A 20,339-nucleotide genomic window follows, 5' to 3' on the forward strand; every position below is an offset into this window, starting at 1 on the left:
TAATCTCAAGTACCTCTGAATTCAAGTTCTTGTCTGGGGCTGAGAAATCCCAGGGTCCCAGAAGCTATGAACTGGCCTAAAGCAGTCATTACACATTGAACGCAGGACTCTCTCACCCACCTGCATGCACTGGAACAGGAGAGTCATGATATTGCTCCGGGCCACAAGCTGCTCCACGTGACATCCCAGACCTTCAGCCAATCCACTCAGCAAGTCAAGAGCAACGATCATGAAATCTTTATCAGGAGCCTCGTATTGGTCTGGGTGTTGACTATACATCTACGAATTTGAGAACAGAGAACCATTTACCTCAAAGAAAACACGAAGCCTCAACAAGGCCATAGCAAGCTTCACTGAGCAACAGTCTGAACAGGAACACTTGTGCTGTTAAAGCACAGGGTAAGTTTCAGTTGCCTAGTCGATAGTTAATGGTAGCTTTTGTTACTGCCAGTTATGGTTAATCTGCCCCTTCTCTGATCAACAGGGACTCAGTTTTCCAACACTTAAGTATTATATACATCATACTTTTTTAAAAAAAAAACCAAAACCAAAAAAACAACAGCCTATCCTACCATGGCTTGGGCAAGGGTCTTCTGCACAAGTGTCACACAGCGCTGGTAGACAGGTTCACAGTATGGGAGGAAGCCACTTTGGAGTGCAGTTGCTACAGATGACAAACACTGTAGAAATAACAGATAGCAACTCAAAAGACATGCATGGAGGACCACCTGGCATGCACATTGTCTTGCCCTTATTATCACTGAAATCATTTAACACAAAACCACTTAGCTCAGTCATGAAAGGGACAAGAAACAACTTGCCCCTTTCATGTGTTTATTATTTCAAGCAGCTAGAATTGTGCACTAAGGACAAGGAGCCTGCCCGGGAACCAAAATGTCTCTATTTCTCAACATGCAACAGTACATTTTTTGCTGATTTCCTATACATTATATTAAATATATTTCTTGCTAGACAGAGGGGGTGGAGAAACCACTGCCTTTGAGTAGCATGGTCACTATGCACAATAGAGCTTAGTTTTTTCAACTGAAACATTAGAGTCCACCAAGGTTAATGGCTGGCCACTTACTTCTAAGAGAGGAAAAAGATCTTTGTCCTCGTCCTTTAGCTCATTCCACTTCTGTATCAGCGGTGGCATCAGTTTTTGGATATATTCCTGGGTAAGAGAAGATCAGTTATGACCAGTTATGATCATGCTGTAGTCCCAGCCACTGCCAGTATCATATAGTGAGCCCAGAATCCTTCAGAACTGAAAAACACTCAACATGTAGCTTCAGGATTCGAATGTCTTGTATTTTCATTGGTCATCACTGTTTCTGGGCTCAGTGTGCAGATACTGTCAGAGCAGGACTACTACTATAATTCCATAGAACCAGACTTCTAAGTGTTTCCCAACCACTCTGACTAGGGTATTATTTCAGAGAAAAATAATTTTGTCTGGAGAAGCAGAAAGGACTTGGCCTTGATAAATAGCAGCATTTATACCAAATAAGAAAAAGTAAAAACAGCATCAGTAGGAAAAACAACATGCTTGACAAGTAAGACTATTAAGTATGTGTGCTGGACGTTTCTTTGCCTTTTAAGAATAATTATTTGTGCAGAAGCAGCACAAAACTATTATTTTACCTCATTGGCATTTGCAGACTTACAGTTGCATAATAGCAAAGGAACTTGTAACCACTTCTACCTGCATGACACTAAAGTAACTTTTTGTAGTGTCACAGCATCATAGAAATCACTGGTGTACCTTGTTTTAAGTTAAGGCTCACACCACAACACTACTGTAGTCAATAATACAAAGTAGAAAAAAAATGGAAAATCTGTCTCGTAACAGTTCCACCAAGTAGCAGTTCTCCCTAATCATATATGGAACTACAATGCTGCCTTGTATGAAGTCAGACCACTGGGTTCACCTAACCAAATACTGTCTGCTCTTCCCAAGACCCTAGAGAGCTACCAGCTTTGTTTTAATTGGCCTCGCCACCAGATATCCTTTAATTTGAGATTTCCAAGATTGAGTGTGGGATTGTCTGCATAGAAAGAATGCTCTTCTGCTGAGCTGTATTCCTGACTTTCCTCCAAGGAGCAAAAGGCAGCCTATATGGTTCTTCCCTCTCCATTTTATTTTCACAAAAACTCTCAAAGAGTGGCCAGGTTCATCCAGTGAGCTTTGGCGGCTGAGTGAGGATATGAACCCCAGTCCCTCACTTTATCAACTACAGGACACTGTCCTTTCATTATGCTCTTCCTGTCAGTAAAATTTTTAATTTATAAAATGACCCAATTTATATACTGATTGATTGTAAAAAACAAAACTTTAAATATATAGTAGTACACACACAGCCTCAATAACAGTGAAATATACATTTCTGGGCTTCCCTTCTCTAGACCTTTCACCTGCAATATCTTAGCACCAAGGAAACAGGTTTGACAGTCAATTAGATTCTTATACTAACTCTTGGAATAGGAGACCTTTTTTGCTTCAGGTCTCTGAATGTACCACCAATCAAGCTTTATCAAGGAGGCGGATTACATGTGGTGTACATGTAGTTAAACTACAGTGGGTTTTGTTCATCACACTAATGAAGGAAAAACATTCACGCATTTGGACTGCCCTGCATTCAATAATTAGTTTATGCTGACAGTATTTCACACCAATCAGAAGAGGTAAGAGGACACAACCAGCTACGGTGATTAAATGCTAGCAGTTTCCACTGTTAATTCCAAAAGGAAGAATGCACATACCGGCTGGTTGAGGTGGTGCCCAACAGAATCAGCCAAGGTGCCAATCGCATCATACAGGATCAACAGGTTCTTGTGCTGGTATTTCCCAAATGCAAAAACCAAAGTATCCAGAATGAAGCTGAGGTATGGGACCAGCTCTGTGCAGGCCTCTTCTTCAAGGGTGGCAAATGCACTAAAATCAAGGTTACAAGAAAAAAAAGTGGTGGGCATGACCAAAGTGAAAGCAGCACCAGAAGCTGGAAAGATTGAAATCCACAGATGCCTGGATAATTTCTATCCTGGGCACTTAAGAGATAAGTTTCACTGCACAAGAGTCAACTATAACCCTATGCCACTCTTTGATCTGAAGTATAAGGGAATTTCTCTGGGTCAGACAGTACGAATATATGAACTATCACAGCGGAGCTCAAATTTCAAGTTCTTCATCACATCCAGAGAAAACCTGAAAGGTGCAGGAGAGACGATGAATCTAAGAAGAGTAGATCTGTGGCTCAGAGATACTCTAGAATCTAGTCTGGTTCTTCTAAGTTAGGAACAAGGCCTCAAGATGTGTATCAATTTTAAGGTACTCTTAAATTTTTGCACATTATACCCGATCTAGATAGTCATAGCTTCTGTGTTTGGTTTTGCCCAACTCAAATGCTTAACCATAACGGACCAAGACTGTGCAAAAGCATCCTGGGAAACACTTCTACATTCAAGCAGAAATGGCTATAGATTACAAGGAACCATCAGAAGAGAAGTATATTCAGGCCCTCTGAACTTACACTGTTTTGATAAACACACTTGTTCAAATGTGCATCAAGTGAAGGGATGCTATGAATGGGTTACCTGCAAGCAGCCTCCTGTACTCTCTTGTTGCTGTCAAGAATCCGCTTGAGCAGCTCTGTCATCAGAGGCTTGAGATACATGTCTGGGGGTTGGCTCACAACCCAGTGGGCATAACGGCTCAGGGTCCAGCAGGCAATGGAGCGCACTAGGGCCTTCTTGTCAGAGAGACATTGGATCAAGTGGGGAATCAGTTCAGGGAGGTAGGGAACCATGCCCTGCATGCAGCCTAGAAATGCAAGAAAATACATTCAGCATACTTTCTAGGCATATCAAAGGGCTGCCAAATTCTTGTTCACCTGAAGTTGCTGCCAATGCCTTCCCCTTTTTGCAAATGCAAACCCCTAGTTTAAGTGATACAATTATAGAACTCACCTTCAGCAATGGCCCCTAGAACGAGGATTCCGGACTCCTTGATGACCCACTCGGGGTGGAAGAGTAGCCCCTTGAGCAGCGGGAGCAGGTGTGGGAGGAGCTCATCTCTGAAGACATTGGCCAAGACATCGAGGGCTGCAGCGGAGCATTTTCCTGTAGGAGACACAGGGCTATGTAGTAGAATCTGCACAAAGTACCAGTGGGAAAGCTCTGGTCCACGAGCCAAATTAGGCCCATAAGGTCTCTCAATTTGTGCCTTATTGTTCCTTTGCAGTCCTGAACTTGCGCTGTTTATGTTTGGGGCTGAATATAAGCCTCACTGCTTTGGGGCACAATTGGCTCCACTCAGGAGCTCCCAGCTGGATTTCATTCCTCCTTATGCCACAGATGGTCATAAGGCAGAGGTGACTGACAAATCTGGTGTGTGGAGCCTTGGCTGCTATTTGATCCCGCTCTTCAGCATAAAGTGACTCCCTATGCATTGCACAGAGTAAACTCTTTGGGAACAATGAGTCTTTTAGGGAAGAGACAAGCAGGAAAAAAGCACTCGCTTTAGGATAAACATCCAAGGCAGAAAGTATCTTTTAGGGGTAAGAAAACCCCAAGCTGTCAATTCCAGCAACTCTATTAAACAAGAACTATCTTTTTAACAAGAAATAAAATTGGACCATTGAATAAGCTCCTTCGGTGTATATCTTCTTCCCACATAAGAGTCAGAATCAGGCCAAAGGGACAGTGGCCAACCAGATGCTTGAGGACAGTCTACAAGCAGGACATAAGTACAACACTTTGCCCACCTGCGATTCCCAGGAATCGCTATTCAGAGGCACTTGCCCCATACCATCACAAATGAAAAGGAATGGTATCAAGTCAGTTATGTGCCCAGTGCTCCCCTCTACTAGCTCCTGGCACCCTCATAGTTGGCACTTTCCCATCTCAAAAGCACTGCACAACTCTTCCCCTACTCACTCAGATTCCAGTCAGATAGCGTGTCATCGTCGTCATCCTCATCCTCTCCATCTTCATCATCCTGTAGCCGTTCCTCCTCATGCTGCAGGGTAACCGTGCGGGATTTGTGGAAACGAGGCTTGATATCCTGCTCACTGTCAGGGATGGCTTCATCCTCTTCCACATCACCCTGAAATTGAGTAGAGGGAGCACATGGAAGCCCTTTTAATACTGAGTCTCGTCTTCCAGGGAAATGAGCTCTTGCAAAACAGTACAATATTTCTTGTTCTTGGTGGGATAGATTGTTACTTAATGCCAAAATAAACCCTGGCAAAGAACGGTAACCCTCCAGTCTTCTTGGGACTCTTCACCTCATGCATCCATGGATCAGACAGGACGAATACAACAACCCATCACAGTTGTCAGGCTGAAGGTTATGCATCATTTCCAAGAATGCATGTGCTTGGCCACTGACTTGGGAGGGTGCAAGCATGTATGAATTTCGCTTGAAAAGTGAGACTGGCCCTGACTTATACTAAATGGGGCAAAACATAGTTAAGTCACCAGGGGGTTTTTGCAGCCAAGAAACTCAGAAAAAGTGTTTTAACTCAGCTGATCAAGCCCATAACCCTAGTCTGTAATCTTAGGAAGAACTTTTCTTATAAAGACATAGCTATTCAGTTAGCATATAGGTGCGGCTCATGATGGAACTTGCAGGGGTTCCAGTGAAAGCCCCCAGCACCACAGACCCAGCTTCAGTAGAACAGAAGTAGTACATTTAAAATGCCAACTACATATGAAGGGGATGGGCAGTCTCTCAGTATGCTCAATTTTAGGAATAGGACAAGGAATAATTTACAGCCTTATGGAATGAGGCTCCTCAACTATCAGAACTGAAAGGGCAAAGTTTCCTTGTTGTGGAAGGTTTGCCAACCATACTGCCATGCACTGTGCCTGTAAGGATGGTCAGCAGCAAGAGTGGGGTAAAGATGAATGAGATTCTAGATGTTACAACACAGAACCCTTTTCATTTGTTATGCTCAGTAAAGAGGCTGCGGCTGAGGAATGTAAAACCCAGAAGGTGGAAATATATATTATATTAAATTCTAAGTCAGAAACAAATACCTTTAACAATATGATGTCAATTTCAGAATACTTCATTCCATTCACCAAAATTGGAATCAATCTGTTAAGGAGAAGGAGAAGAAAAAGTGATTCACCAACTGGGTCCTGGGGCAAGAATGACATACACCACAGTAGGTGCTGAAGTTAATCATTGCCAAATAGGAGCAGTAATGTCATTGTGCACGTGGAGGTGGAATTTCAGTAGCTTCTGTTCAGATAATGCCCCCTACAATACAGATTTCCCTGCAGCAAGCGTTTACACACTGCTTAGTGTAAGTGCCACTACTGCTTGATAGAAAAGTCCAGCAGTAATTTATAAGGTTGTGGCTAGCACAAAATGCTATTCTCTGCTGCCAAGTTGTAAAGAGAAACAGGTACTCTGGGCACGCAACAAGTATGCACAGCAACTCCATAGCAGCCACCTTTCCCTTGAACTCTTCCATTTTAAAAATCCCTTTCTGTCCCAACTCCAAATGCTCAGTCATACTGCACGTATCTGGCAATTCTCCCCAACTTTGCAGTAATGATGAACAGCAGAAAAAACAGAATTGAAGGAATGCTGAAGGGCTCCACACCTCTAACTTGGAAGAGCCCTGTACTAGATTCACTAGATAGACTATAAGCATATATACTTAAAATATGAAAGTAAAAATAAAGTTAAGCTGAGCAAAACTAGCTTAGCAACATGCCAGCTTTTGCCTTAATTTGTTTTTGCGCAAAGCTACAGCCGAAGAAACATGCAATAATACCATTTGCAGGGAGAATGGACATGCAGATGCCCGAGCCCCTTCAAATCTAGTAAGTCTAAGATATCCAGGAGTCTCACTGCCCTATTGTACATAAAAATGTACAATATACACGTACAAAGGTACAATATACATAAAAATGTAAGGCTGCTGTCATGCTGCATTTTGCATGCAGCCAGCATGGTGAAAGAACATCAAGCAGGCAAGCAGCATGGGGTGGCAGGTGGCCCAGGCGAGCTATTTAATGAAGTGGGGAAGGTGCTTCAGAATAGTTTGCTAAACCATCTCCCCTTCCTTAAAAGGGGATGGGGCTCAGGGGATGGGTGAGATCTAAAGGGATGGAGATTGGTCAGGTGTAAAGGAAGGAGGAATTGGATTGGTGGAGGATCAACAAAAGGGTTGGTGAATGGAGTAAGCAGGGGTGGTAGCCCCTAGCCATGACTTAAGTCAACCAGGAAGCAAAGTAAAACTGGGCTTCATAACATGCAACTTAGAATGCTAGTACTGCAGAGGCAAAGCTACTCACTGCACCAGGTGTGAAGAGAGCACCTCCTTGCAGATGGGTTGTTCAGCCAGGGTCAACCAGAATTCACATGCTTCCAGCGCCACATTCTCATCACTATCCTGGGTCCTCTGCAACATGTACTGGAAGGAAACAAGAGGACCAACATGTAACTTTGGATCAGAGACAGCTACTGCCTTTGCTGCATCTGTCTCATAGAATGATGACTTTACCATCAAAATACAGCAGCATTTTGCTGTGACATGCCAGGTCAGCGGCATCAATTCATGAAGTAAACCCTCCACTGAACAAGTGGCATAATTATGCCTACTCAGTCACAGTATTGATCCACTAACATGGAATGCTATCAAGAGATGAAATCCCAAATCAGCTCCCATCACCTTCTGGCAGACTTGGTGGCACTTCTAGATATATCATTTAGAGTCCTAGTGGCTGAAACAAAGAAAGGCAAGGCAGCATTTTAAGAGGACCTGCTCCGTAGAAAAAAGGCACTTACCTGGATGATACTATGCATGTGAGGGATCAGTCGATCAATCCGCACCTCTAGCAGCATCACCAGTGCTCGGCAAACATTCTTTCGAACCTCAGGATCTTCATCTACTGCCAGAGCAAACAGGTGCTGCCAAGAGCAGGCAGAGTTAACATTCACACATTCAAAAGAATTTGGCTAAGAATCAAACACCATCCCCTTCAACTGGCCCAAACCTGTGCCTTCCAACACAGAGATGGTTCTTCTAGACTTGCTGCAACTTGGCCAGACAGCAGAGAAGCATTATGCTCAGGGCTCTTGTGCCAATAAATACACAAATGTGCTTATTTTGCCTGTGAACTCTTAAGTTCTTTGCAAGCTTAGTATTTTTGGCAAGTGGAGGTGTGGTAACAAAATGACACACAGTTAGTAGACAATTGGTGTATATGAGAGGAACACAACCAAAAAGCATACAAAGTAGAGAGGACCAACTATATGTTCTAGCCTATGAACATTTTGAGGTTTTTACAGACACTGCCTGCAGTGGTAGCACAATACAACAGAAACATTGGTCTCAGGAAGCATAGCTAGGGCCATACTATGTTTGACTAGGCCTGAAGCAAAGGAGTATGTTGGTGTTAAGAACCAAATACCTTTCTCTCTGTACTGGAGCCTGTATTTCCTAAGGCTGCCTCTGGCCATGGATATGTTACTGCAGTAGAAAGAAGTCACTGAGACACGAGAAAGCTTAGGATGCAAGTGTTAAGAATCCTTATCTTCCTTTTTTAAAAAAAGATCTTATTAAGAAGTGGACAAAAGCTTTAAGATCTGGCACTCCCTACATTTACAAAAGGAGGCAAAGTGCAGATATTACGAGGGCTGAGAGGAAAAACTGGCCTAAAAAAATTAAAATGAACGAACAGTTGAGAAGATTCAAAGTCATTGTGCTAGGCTAACACAAACGGTGATCTGGGGAATTCAGGAATTTCTAGGACCATATTAGGTGTTTCCTCAAGGAGGTAGATCAACAAATTATGGATACATTTCTCTGAAAAACTGCTCAACTGCTCCTGTTAACTTTCCCTGCCACTATGCAGCTACAGGGGAGCACTTTCAGTAAATCACTTTGTTTGCATAGGGCAACAATGAGGCCAAAGGGGTCTGGCAAGGGCAATGGGTGAACTCGTGTGTACCCTAGAACATTATGCAGGATCTATAAATGCACAGAGGTCAGTGGCAAACATTCAAGAATTTCTTGATAGACCAGCTAACATCAAGAGCATCCCTTACAGGTATTAAGTCCCAGAACTCTGTGCCTAATAATTAGTCATGGACTGTGATGCTTCAGCTTTCAATAACCACAACCGGACAAGAGAAATCCATCTCACCTCAATGAAGGTGTCTATGTTATCCATCAAGGCCTGGGCCCTTTCCATGATGAACTGGTTAACACATGCAATGGCATGGGACCTAAAGAGACAGTAAAGACAGCTGAAACCACTTGACCAAGCAATTACTACTTACCTCCAATAAGTGAACATCAATGCATTCTGTTAGCTTAATTGCAGTTTTTTCTGGGTACCAAGGAACAGTTTTGCAATGTAAACAAGCCAAAAATCAACATTTGGGTCAATTTTAATTTCTGACTTAAAATAACATATACAACACCTCATTAAAAATCAAATGCAGAAGCCAGCAACCGAGATTGCAGTAGGCATTCATGTGCCAAGGGCCTGAGCAATATATATAACTTTAGTCTGCATTTAAATGCCAACAATGCATAGGACAGATGCACTTGTCCATAGAAGTAGTTACACAATTGGTGCACTGCTATGAAAAAGGTCCTTTCACAAGTCGCCATTCCATTGGCCAGATTCACTGGTGGGACCAGCAACAGGGCTTTTCCCACAGACCTCAAATAATGGGTTGGCAGAATAGGCAACATTTTATTGCCTTTTACATTTCCATCTCTAATTGGAACTGAATTACTGGAGACACAGGACTGGTTAGGACAGATTTATCTATCTATCTGGCCAAGAATGAGTCTTGTGCCCACATGCTTCCTCCCCATCACTCTGGAATTCAATACTCCCAGGGTTTATTAAGCCAGTTTCCAATTACATCTGAACATGAAAAGTGCAGTTTAATCAATTACAAATCAGGACATGAAACCAACATCAGATTAAGCCTTCATATTTTGGTTTACAGGCAGAGATTCAGTTATAACTGGAAACTGTGGTTTAATTAACCCTGCAAATATTCTGATGCAAGGAAGGTGCGATAGAGGAAGGAGGATGTGGGCACAAGCACTGGGCCCCAAAGTCTAATAAATCATGGCCTATTTGATACATGTCTGAACTAAGCCATTATGCTGCTTAGTCAATGATTTGTTTGTGGGGTTTTTGGTCAGTTATGTTTTATTATTACTATCTTACTCAGCTACAAGTGATCGCCAAAGAAGAAGAAGAAGATTACTACTATAAGGTCTGCATACAAACATAAAATGTATTTACAATAACAATTACATTATATACAGTATACAGCTATCAGTGTAACAATCACACTTCCAAAAGTAAAGGATGCCACTTTACAATAAACCTTCCTTTACATGACAATTTTGCAATTTGGCCAAGTCTGTCAAACCATTCTTTACTTCCGATGCTGCCTGGATAAGGAGGGCAACTCCACCACATGTGCAATATTCAACAAGAGCACATCCTTCTCAGGTTTTGGAGCACAGAACAAGAATCAGTAGCACAGCAGCTACATACCTAATCTTCGGGCTGCAGTGCTTGAAAAACTGGAGGAACTTTGGAATCATAACATTAAGAGGCCGGTTGAGAGCATCACTGTCCAGGAGCTCAGCAGAATCTTCACAGATCTTCTGTAAGGCACCAAAAGCTCCCTAGAGAACACAGAAATAGTCGCCACCAAATATGTGAGGTTAGGAAACAGGCAAAGTGCATCTGAGCATTTAAATCCGACAATGATAGCTAGACTTTCAATGCTCAAATTGCTCTTCTGGCATGAGCTACATTCATTTTGAGGTTTACGCCAAAGGAAAACCATCTAAGTGACAGACTGCCAATTTGAAAGAACGTGTTGTCCTCCTACCCTCAGCCAGACTTCCTACGCAACAGTCTGATATATGCCAACTAATTGCCTAAATAGCTAGGGATGCTACAAGGAATGTAGCAATAGGATTGTTTTTAAAGAGAAAAAGCCTATCTGAAGAAAAAATGATGGTGGCAGGTTTGGCTGGGGGCTAGAATATTCCTGGAACAGGGTGGGGAACTTCAAGTTGAAAAGGAAAATGGCTTTAGTTTAATAATCTCTGACCTCACCCTTAGAACACAGCTCAAAATTGCTCCCTTTTCATACACCCTACCTTATCCACCCAGATTAATTCAGGGTTCTTACTGGGTTAGTGAAAAATTGGTCCATGACACTAACAGTGGAGTAGCAGTGCTATTTGGATGCCATTGCATCCAACATAAGAACACTTATGTCATATGAAAATTACATCTCTGTCAGGCTAGGTGAATAGCCACCTAGTAATAAACTGTTTTATTTAATAAAAAACAGTCTTAAAATTCACATTTAACCTTTTAAGGATATGCTCCTACACACACACACACACACACACACACACACACACACAATTTCACTGTATTAACATACCTCCTTCAATATGTTAATAACATATTAACATACCTCCTTCAAGAGTAAACTCTCTTTCTCAAAAGAGTAAAAGCTCCTTCTATTGGAAGGAGGCTTCCAATAGAAACACTAACATAAATACTAATATATAATTATATATTAAAACAAACCAGTAACCAACAAAACCAACAGCCAACACAGTAGCAAAACTCAATAAAACTCTTTCAACTAAAAGTCACTGAAAAGGGGCAGGTTTTCAGATCTTTCCAAAAGGTCTGCACAGTGTTAATAGTCTGGTGGAACCCAACTGGAAAAGATTCCAAAGCTGTGGGGCTACAATGGAAAATGTGATCTCTGTCACTCTCTCATACTAACCAATGTAATTATTATTGGTGTGGGGCAAACAAGAAGGGCCTCCACTGTTGAACTCAAATAGTGAGAAAGTTGGTACAGGTGTAGGCAGACTTTCAAATATATGGGATACAAACCATTTAAGGTTTTAAAGATCACAACCAGTGTTAGAAACTCAGATATTTAAGCTAGGTGTCAAATGGCTCCTTAAACCAGGGTTAGTTGCCATTTGGGGGTCAGACAGCTTCAAAGCCATATTTTTAAATACAGTGGTGCCTCGCAAGACGAAATTAATCCGTTCCGTGAGGCTCTTCGTATAGCGGTTTTTTCGTCTTGCGAAGCAAGCCCATTCACAGCTTAGCGTATTAGCACTACAGCTGTCAAGCGGCTTCCAGCGATCAGCTGTTAAGCGGCTTATCAGCGGAGCAGCTGATAAGCGGCTTAGCGGCTTAAGAAAAGGGCGAAAAAAGCGAAAAAACCCGCGGGGGGATGCAAGATTTTTTTCGTCTTGCGAAGCAACCCCATAGGGGAATTCGTTTTGCGAAGCGCCTCCAAAACAGAAAACCCTTTCGTCTAGCGGGTTTTTCGTCTTGCGAGGCGTTCGTTTTGCGGGGCACCACTGTATCACTTTTTGGTTCCTGAAATTCATTCTGATTGTGCAGATGGAATAAACAATTAGAATTCTACAGAACGTGTTGCTAGTGTGTGAAAACAGTCAACATCCAAGGATCCGATCCCCAGTCATGCACCTCCAGATGGTGGAAACATCAGGTGCCATCCTGGCACCTGGGCATCTTCACTTGGATGCAAGTGGCCAACAGCCAGGTACAAAATGTCCCTGGCGCCTGGTGAATTTCGAACACTGATCACAACTCATCTAAACTTTCTAACTATCAAAATACAGAAGAACAGTTTTGCTGGCACTGTTTACCCTCTTAAGATCCTAGGCACGAGATTTGCCAATGGTCCCTTGAAGGATAGGTTCAGTCCTTTGGAAACAGTCTATCATGGGTTCTTCTACTATAGATGTTATCAAGGGGTTATCGAAAGCATAATTTAGCTCCTTAAGAGACAGTTTCCTAGTCAATCTTATGGACCCTTTTGAGAATCTTCTTTAAATGGTCTAATAAATCAATTACTGAACAGCTGGCAATATATCTGAATGTAGTATTTCTTAGATTTGTAAAGATGGTTAGTTCTTAGCTTGTCAGTTTTAATAATGCATAATTGGTTCTACTATATTAATTTTGTACTACTTTATATTTTGTACTTCTGTTTAATGGTTGTAATCAACATAAAGGATATAACCAGCACTTTAACTGGGCTCGGAAATGCATCAGTAACCAGTACTGCTGGTACAGTAATGGTGTTTTGTGAGCCAATCGCCCAGCTCTGAACAGAACTCAGTCACTCACATTCTGGACCAGCTGAAGTTTCTGAATAGGCTTTAATGACATCTTCACAAACATGGCAGCAGTCAAACCCAGATATGACTAGAGCATGAATAAGTCAGCCATGGCCCAGTCTGTCCAGCTAGAACTGCAAGCTGGCATACCAGTCTAGCTGGTAAAGCATATTCCTGGACACCACTGCCACCTGAGCTTTCCCAGCCAGGGCTAAGGCCATGACAGTGCTCAACCTGCACACTTTGCAATGCAACTCCATCAAGAACCAGTTGTAAACCACCTTCTGCAGAACTGCCCTACCTACGGTACCTCTGTCTTATCTGGATTTAGCCTGAGCTTTGTTCACCCTCAGCCACCCCAGAATCACCTCCAAACACCAGTTAAGAATTTCAACAGCCTCCCTAGGATCAGAAGATGGAAATAAGAGGTAGAACCGGACATAATTTGCATACCGATGACACTGTAGCCCAAACTCCCAGAGGACCTCCCCCAACAATTTCATGTAGGTGTCAAGCTGAAGTGGGACATAATGGACCCTTAAACCAACAGCCATGGGGTACAGCAGAAGTTCTCCAGGACCACCTTCTGGAACTATACCTCCAGAAAGGATGAGAACCACTGTAAAACTGTCTCTTAAGCCTAACCCTGAGAAATGATCCAGAAGGATACCATGGTCAACAGTACTGAAAGCTGCTGAGAGATTCAGGAGAACCAACAGAGTAGCAGTCCCTTACCTGTGACTCTACAAGACTTACATCAGAGTAGACATGCATAGGATTGGGATGCAAATTACTTTAGTAAGTTGTGGTACAAGATTGCTGTGCTACAGCCAGTCATGCTAAAAAAGTAATTACTTACACAATCTTGTTGCCTATTATCAATTATTAACCTTTTGCAATTAAACTCACTTCACATGTATTGTAGTCCTCAGAGTTGAGCAGGTTGCAAAGTTGGGGCAGAAGTTCTGGCCACATCTGCAGCTCCCCTTTGGAAGCAATGGTGGTAATAAGAATACCTACCAAGAGAAAGAACAGGCTGCAGTTCAATATCACATCAGAAGCCCAGTTTAACTTCTTGTACCCACCAACTCTCCCTTGAACTTTCAAAAGCAAAAGAATTTAATACTTCTGACCAAAACTATGATCCAAACCAAGGCTCTATGAGATGCTTCTACCAATCAGTCATCTATAGTATTTGGCCTTTGAACTGAAAGCTGCCTCTAGAATACTTTGAGCTGATCCGTGAACTGCTCTGAGGTCTCCTGCAGTAGAGTGAAAGCATTTGGCTTGCCCTCCTTGCCCATGCATTGGAGTTGCCAGGAGTGCTGAACTCACTGACACCTATCAATCTTAGAAAGGCAGCAACAGTTGGTATCTCTAAGTAATTCAAAAATTAATTGTGCATAGCCTTCCCACAAGCATGTATATTTTGCTTATTTGGTTTGAGGAAGCCAAGAAACAGGGGAAAAGAGAATATTTTGCAGCTTACACAAGCATATTTGCCACGAGACAGACACCCTTCACCAACACACGACCTTAATATCATAGTCCTATGTCAACCTTCCCACCTCTGCAGTCAGCTCGCTTCACCATGTTCATGTGCATCATCTACTATTTATATATGCACCTACACAAAAAGTTAGTAAAATTCCCACTCACTTACTTGAATTAACTGCAAGTAAAAGCAGCATCTGCTATTTAGAGACTTATCTCTCATTGAGAATACAAACAGCACTGAAAACACTAACGTAACTCTCTTCCCACCCTACAAATGCTTTGCCCAGTGTAAGAATACAAACACTACTCAAGAATACACTTTCAACTTCCTTGAAAAAACACAAACACATGCTTCCCCCAATCCCTGCCACCCTTTCTCCAGTACTCACCAATGGTAGCTCTAATAAGAGAGGAAGCATCCCCTATGTTGTTAAGACATTCTTGCTTAATGAACTCAGCAACAGGTTGGGGGAAGCTCTGGTAATGAGCCTTCACATTATTTTTCAGGATCAGACCACTCAGAGAACGAGTTGGCTCATCTGTTTAGAAAGATTTTGGAGAAAAGAAATTAATTCTCTAAGACCCAATATACTGTACACAGGAAGGTACAAAAACCAACAACCCCACAGTAATAATGGTGACCTAAGCAGAGATGCAGGGGGGAAATGAGGATCACTAGATATTCCTCGATAATCATGAACTGAAACAGTAATTCAATCTTTCGATAGGATTTTACTCATTATGCATTTTTTTCATTCTACACTGTGGTTCCTTAGCATTTTTATAACTGTATATGAATACAAATAATGCTCCACTTTGTTGCAATCAAATTTTTATGATCCTCATTTGCCGACACCTGGATATGCTGCAGGTATGCTATTTCTATTCAGACACACTCCCAGTAGCGCTCTTATATCCCCCTTGCCAAAGTGAGTTGCAATGGGATGCTTCTGTAGGACCTGTTCCTCCTAAAATCCAGCAGTGGGGAGACTCCGGCCCATAGGCCTATTTAGGCCTTCACCATTTGGCCCAAGAGGTCAACTTTGCCAAGCCACATCAGGTGTTGGGCAGGAAGACACAGCTGGGCCAAAAGGTGACTTGCAGGCACCGCCCATCAGCTCATCCAAAGTACCTACAAAGCCTTGTGCACAATCCTATCTATCAGCTGATTGACAGGAGCTTACAGAGCACAGGATATGTAGTGATCCAAATAATTTCATTTCTTTGGGCATGGCTAAGAAGCAGTTAAAAACTGGACACCTCTGGTCACCATAGAAACAGAGCACCTTTATCTTTATCTATTCTACAAGGTCCCTTACTGGTCATCTGTGTGTTTACAATGGGCTTGCATTCCTACCCTCCTGTGCAGACCCTTTCATTATAAATAAACACACACACACACACACACACACCCAAAACCAAGCTTATGTATTAATCCTTACATTCTTTCTGCACCCCCTCCCACCAAAAGAAAGCAGTATAATCTCCACTGTAAAAAAAGATGAAGATTATCAATGTCTGGCAAAATTTTGACAGTTGAATTCCTTGCTAGAATTTGACTCACTTTTCATAGCAAGGCAGAACAGAGAACAAAAACAATTACTAGTTCAGCACCAAAGGGAAAGGGAACCCTTTCCAACCTCTACACCAGATAGTACTTTCTGAAGCAAAACAGGTATCAATCAAGCAAATACATTATTCTGCCATAATTCTAAATTAGCAGTTAAATCCTTGATATTATACAATAAAGGCAAGATACCATGACGTTTTTCTCAAACTTTCATCGTGACAGATGTAACCGACATACCCTCAGATTTCAGTCGTGTCAATACAAATATCAAGTAGTTATTGAAATCAGGAAACTGGTTCAGCTGCTTCAGTTTCTGTAACATTTGTTAAAGAATCAATTCTTAAAATTTTCTACTAATAAAGGGTTTGCAAGACTCTATACATAATTTTACTGATTTTTCAAATGTTCTTATGCTAAAAATGTTGGACTCTTCTTTTCTCATACAATACTGACCCAATATAGTTTCCAAGACTAATGCACCTGTTCCTGCTCGCATGACCAAACATATAATTTAATTTAAGGATAGACTATTCTATAACATTTGTTTATCTCACAATTTACTTCTGATTGTTTTACTAGATATAACATGGCTTATTGTTTCCTGCTCCCTTTGCAGTTCATGAGAAATGTTTTCTCTTATGCCACTTTCTATGGCAACTTTGATTATTCAAGGATACATCTTGAACAATACGCTGTGTTGCTGTGTTTGGAGACTGAGAGTCTTTGAGTAACTGAAGCACTTGCTGGAGGCCCTGTTCATCTGGCTGCCAGTCCATGATGGGAAGCTGCCTATCTGTAGAATGATAAAGAATAATATAGTATATTAGCATGACAGCAGAGCTACACTTCAACTCATTGTCTTATGACTGCAAACATCACCAAACTAAGAAGCAAAACTACATGTTGTACACATCTGAGAGCATCTTCACTTGCAATCAAAATTCAGGTAACCTAGGTAATCAGCCAATGCTTGCTTATATTTGTACAAGCCAGATGGCAAATTGGTATTTGAGGCCCACAAAAGACAGGATTCATTTAGATCCATAACTCTGTGAGGTGGGCAAGATGGAGAGACAGTGATTTGCACAAACATCATAGATGGAGTGATTTCCCATGTACCAGAAAAACTATACAATATTGCACCTGGACTTCACATGCATAAGTTGCTATACTTCTCCACAAGCACAAATGTGACCGCTTAAGCAGTGTTAGAAACTGATATATCATGCCAGCTTAAACCTAGGATATGGATGCAAAAATGGAATGTCTGGGCACACTTTTTATAACAATACAAAGCTGAAAATAAATGAACTGCAGCTAAAATATTTCCCATGGTCTGAAATATTTCACATGGTCTGATCCTCCAGTCTTCAGAGAGTAGCTGGAAGTGGGGAAGCAGAAAAAGGTCTTCCTTTCCTTCCACTCTGAAGTTTTAATCTGAAACCTTAGGCACAGTACTGCACCCAGAGCTTAGCAACTGCTTACACTAATGAAATTCCCTGTCGCAAAAGGCGCCTAGAACAATGGGAGTTTTGAACACTGTGCTTAAGACAATATAAATGAAAACATCTAAAAATAAGTTTTACCAAAAAAGATATGCAACAGAGCAAGGTCCTTAGAAAGTGCTAGAAAACCCATTTTTGGCAGCATAGTCAAGATCTATGTATGACTCATCAGAGAGCATCCATAGAACATGGGAGGAACTTGCTCAAGGCTCTCCCCTATGGCAATATATAGTAGACAGGTTTCACTGAAATAAATGAAAGATATTATACCTAAAGATAGCAAAGGATGATGTGAGGGATGACTTTTATATTAGTAATCACCCATGTATCATACTACAGTATATAATGCCTAATTGTTACCCATTTGTTGCATGCAATTCTGACAACTTCCGGCAATGTTCTGCTTCTAAGACATATTTTCTAAGGTCTAAATATGCTATTTTGTATCAAGCAAAATGTTTTTCCTCATATAGATCACCTATTATTGTTTTGATTTCCACATGAAATGTAACTGCACAGCTTCCACAAGCATCCACTTAATAAGGCCTCGGACACAACACTGCACAATCCAATACCTATAACTGTGCGTTTGTGACTCTTCAAAATGTATTAGAGGTTGAGTGCTCCACAACTATTACACTCAAGTGTGAGAGTACTCACCTCCCTTTAAAAAAATCCAGTTGATACCCAGAAACTACCCGCTCATACATACAAATCATTTTGTAAGCTTTTCACTCCCCTCTATTCCAATTTTGATTTTTGAAGGAGTGAACAGTTATGATCAACAAGCAGGGCTATTTTGCTTCCATTACATTGGGACTGGACATACTCTTAATACTTCAGAATGAGGGCATGAAAGAGGACCGTGCAAAGACTCCACATAGTTGGGGAGACACGTGCTTACAGCAAGGAAATGGAGTACTGTACAAGGTATCAGGCGAGAGCCAACAAGAGCCGAGCCAAAATGCGGGACTCTCCAGCACATCTATTCCAATTCCAGATTTTAACCTTATCTTCCGTCATCTCAGAGATGTAAATATCAGAGGTGACAGATCAACCAACAGTTTCTAATCACCAAACGGAAGGCCGCCGCACCCCCCGCCCATGCTTAAGAGGCTGTGTGCTTTTAAGTACCAGCTGCCTTCTGGGTGGGGACGAAACGTATAATGGGAGATGGATGGTTTGAGCTTTCTAGTCGCTTTTAGAAACAAGGCGCTGGACTGGAGGGACCTTTGATCTGGTCCGCCGGGGCTCTTTCTGTTTAAGCGTGTGCCGGGCGAACAGTTCTTCGGCGAGGCTCTCCCGGCTCCCGCCTTGGGCTCTGCAGCACCACCTCCCACACAGAGGAAGCGTGAGAAGCGCAGCTGCCCAGGGCCCCGCTGACCACCGCGGAAGCCCTCACGCCCCTCCCTCAAAGCCATGTTGGGCCGGAGCAGCCCAGCAGCTTAGCCGGCAACGTCTCGCCCCAATCAGATCAGGCCCGGCCAACTCGGTCCCCCCCCCCGCCCGCCTCGCCGCCCACGACCGGGCCGTTTCAGATTCCGCCCCACTCCCGCCCTGCCTCCTCAGCCGCTGGGCGACCTAACCCCCGCCAGCCAGCCACCCGCCCAAGCCCGGCTCCTTGAAGGCTTCGCCTTCGCGAAATCCCTGCCTAGGCCGAAGCCGGGGGAGCCTCGCGCCATCCCCTCACACGCCCGCTCACGGCGCGCCCCAACCACCGAGCTTCCCACGCGCGCCCAGGGAACCCCGGCGCTGTACCTGCCCGGTTCCCGCGTGCCCAGGTTCAGGCCGCGGCTTCGGCGCCGAAGGAGGGAAGAAGAAGGTGGGGGCGGCAAGACGAACGCGACACGCGGGCGATGAGCCGGGCCGGCCGCCGTCTCTGCCGCTCACGTGACTAAGACCAACAGGGAAAAAAGAAAAGAAAAAGGGGAGGAGCGGAGGACCCGCTCGCGCACTTCTATAGACGAGGGCAAAGCAAGCACGTCACGTGGCTCGGGAGAAAGGGCGGTAGCCACGCCCTCTCCTCCCTCCGTCCACTAGTCCGGATGGAAGCGCGACGCCTTGAGGCAGGTGGCTGACGTCATGTCGCGCAACCTAACTTGGCCGCTGATGAAGCGCTACAAAGCCAGACGGCGGGAGGCTTGATTCTGTCGCCCAGCTGCACGTTGTCACCCCGAAGAGATTTCGTTTCGCTTGTTTTTAAAGTTTTCCTTCCGGTGCAAACTTCCGTTGGCTGGGGAAAAAAACTAATAGCTTCGCGTCTACCTAAAAACGCAAGCAAACAGTTCTTTTTCCAAGAGCCACCGGGCGCCTTTCCGTGCTCAGTGTAGCAGGCGGTGTCACCGAAGGGAAAAAGGAGTTCAAGCGGCCGTTGGGCTAGGGAGGCTGTCCCCGCCCACGTGGCCGGGCTGGCGCGTCTAGCCTGACCCGGACTCCGAGCCGGACGGGGTGGCGCCGCCTTTTGTCGGTATAAGACATGAGGGGGCGCTTCTGGAGTCTCGTGGATGCATATTTCTGGAGGAGGGGGCGGAGGTGTGCCCATTACGTTCTACGGAGAATATGCAGTGCTATCTT

General features: G+C 43.3%; 1 protein-coding gene across 1 annotated transcript in view; it reads right to left on the bottom strand.

The window, feature by feature from the left end:
• Positions 1-19,682, bottom strand: part of TNPO2 (transportin 2) — a 31,450-nt gene extending 11,768 nt beyond the window's left edge. The window contains exons 1-17 of the mRNA XM_081899242.1: positions 19,524-19,682; positions 16,938-17,053; positions 16,498-16,573; positions 15,080-15,229; positions 14,103-14,209; positions 10,549-10,682; positions 9,166-9,247; positions 7,805-7,927; positions 7,312-7,430; positions 6,040-6,100; positions 4,936-5,104; positions 3,967-4,119; positions 3,595-3,820; positions 2,764-2,935; positions 1,088-1,174; positions 573-680; positions 121-279 (exon numbers count right to left, since the gene is read on the bottom strand). Coding sequence (XP_081755368.1) covers positions 121-279; positions 573-680; positions 1,088-1,174; positions 2,764-2,935; positions 3,595-3,820; positions 3,967-4,119; positions 4,936-5,104; positions 6,040-6,100; positions 7,312-7,430; positions 7,805-7,927; positions 9,166-9,247; positions 10,549-10,682; positions 14,103-14,209; positions 15,080-15,229; positions 16,498-16,573; positions 16,938-17,036 — 2,025 coding nt within the window. The 5' untranslated portion in view covers positions 17,037-17,053; positions 19,524-19,682. The remainder of the gene's footprint in view (positions 1-120; positions 280-572; positions 681-1,087; positions 1,175-2,763; positions 2,936-3,594; positions 3,821-3,966; positions 4,120-4,935; positions 5,105-6,039; positions 6,101-7,311; positions 7,431-7,804; positions 7,928-9,165; positions 9,248-10,548; positions 10,683-14,102; positions 14,210-15,079; positions 15,230-16,497; positions 16,574-16,937; positions 17,054-19,523) is intronic.
• Positions 19,683-20,339: the final 657 nt, after the last annotated feature.

The sequence above is a fragment of the Podarcis melisellensis genome (genome assembly GCF_964234715.1).
Source record: "Podarcis melisellensis genome assembly, chromosome: 2".
Classification (NCBI taxonomy): domain Eukaryota; kingdom Metazoa; phylum Chordata; class Lepidosauria; order Squamata; family Lacertidae; genus Podarcis; species Podarcis melisellensis.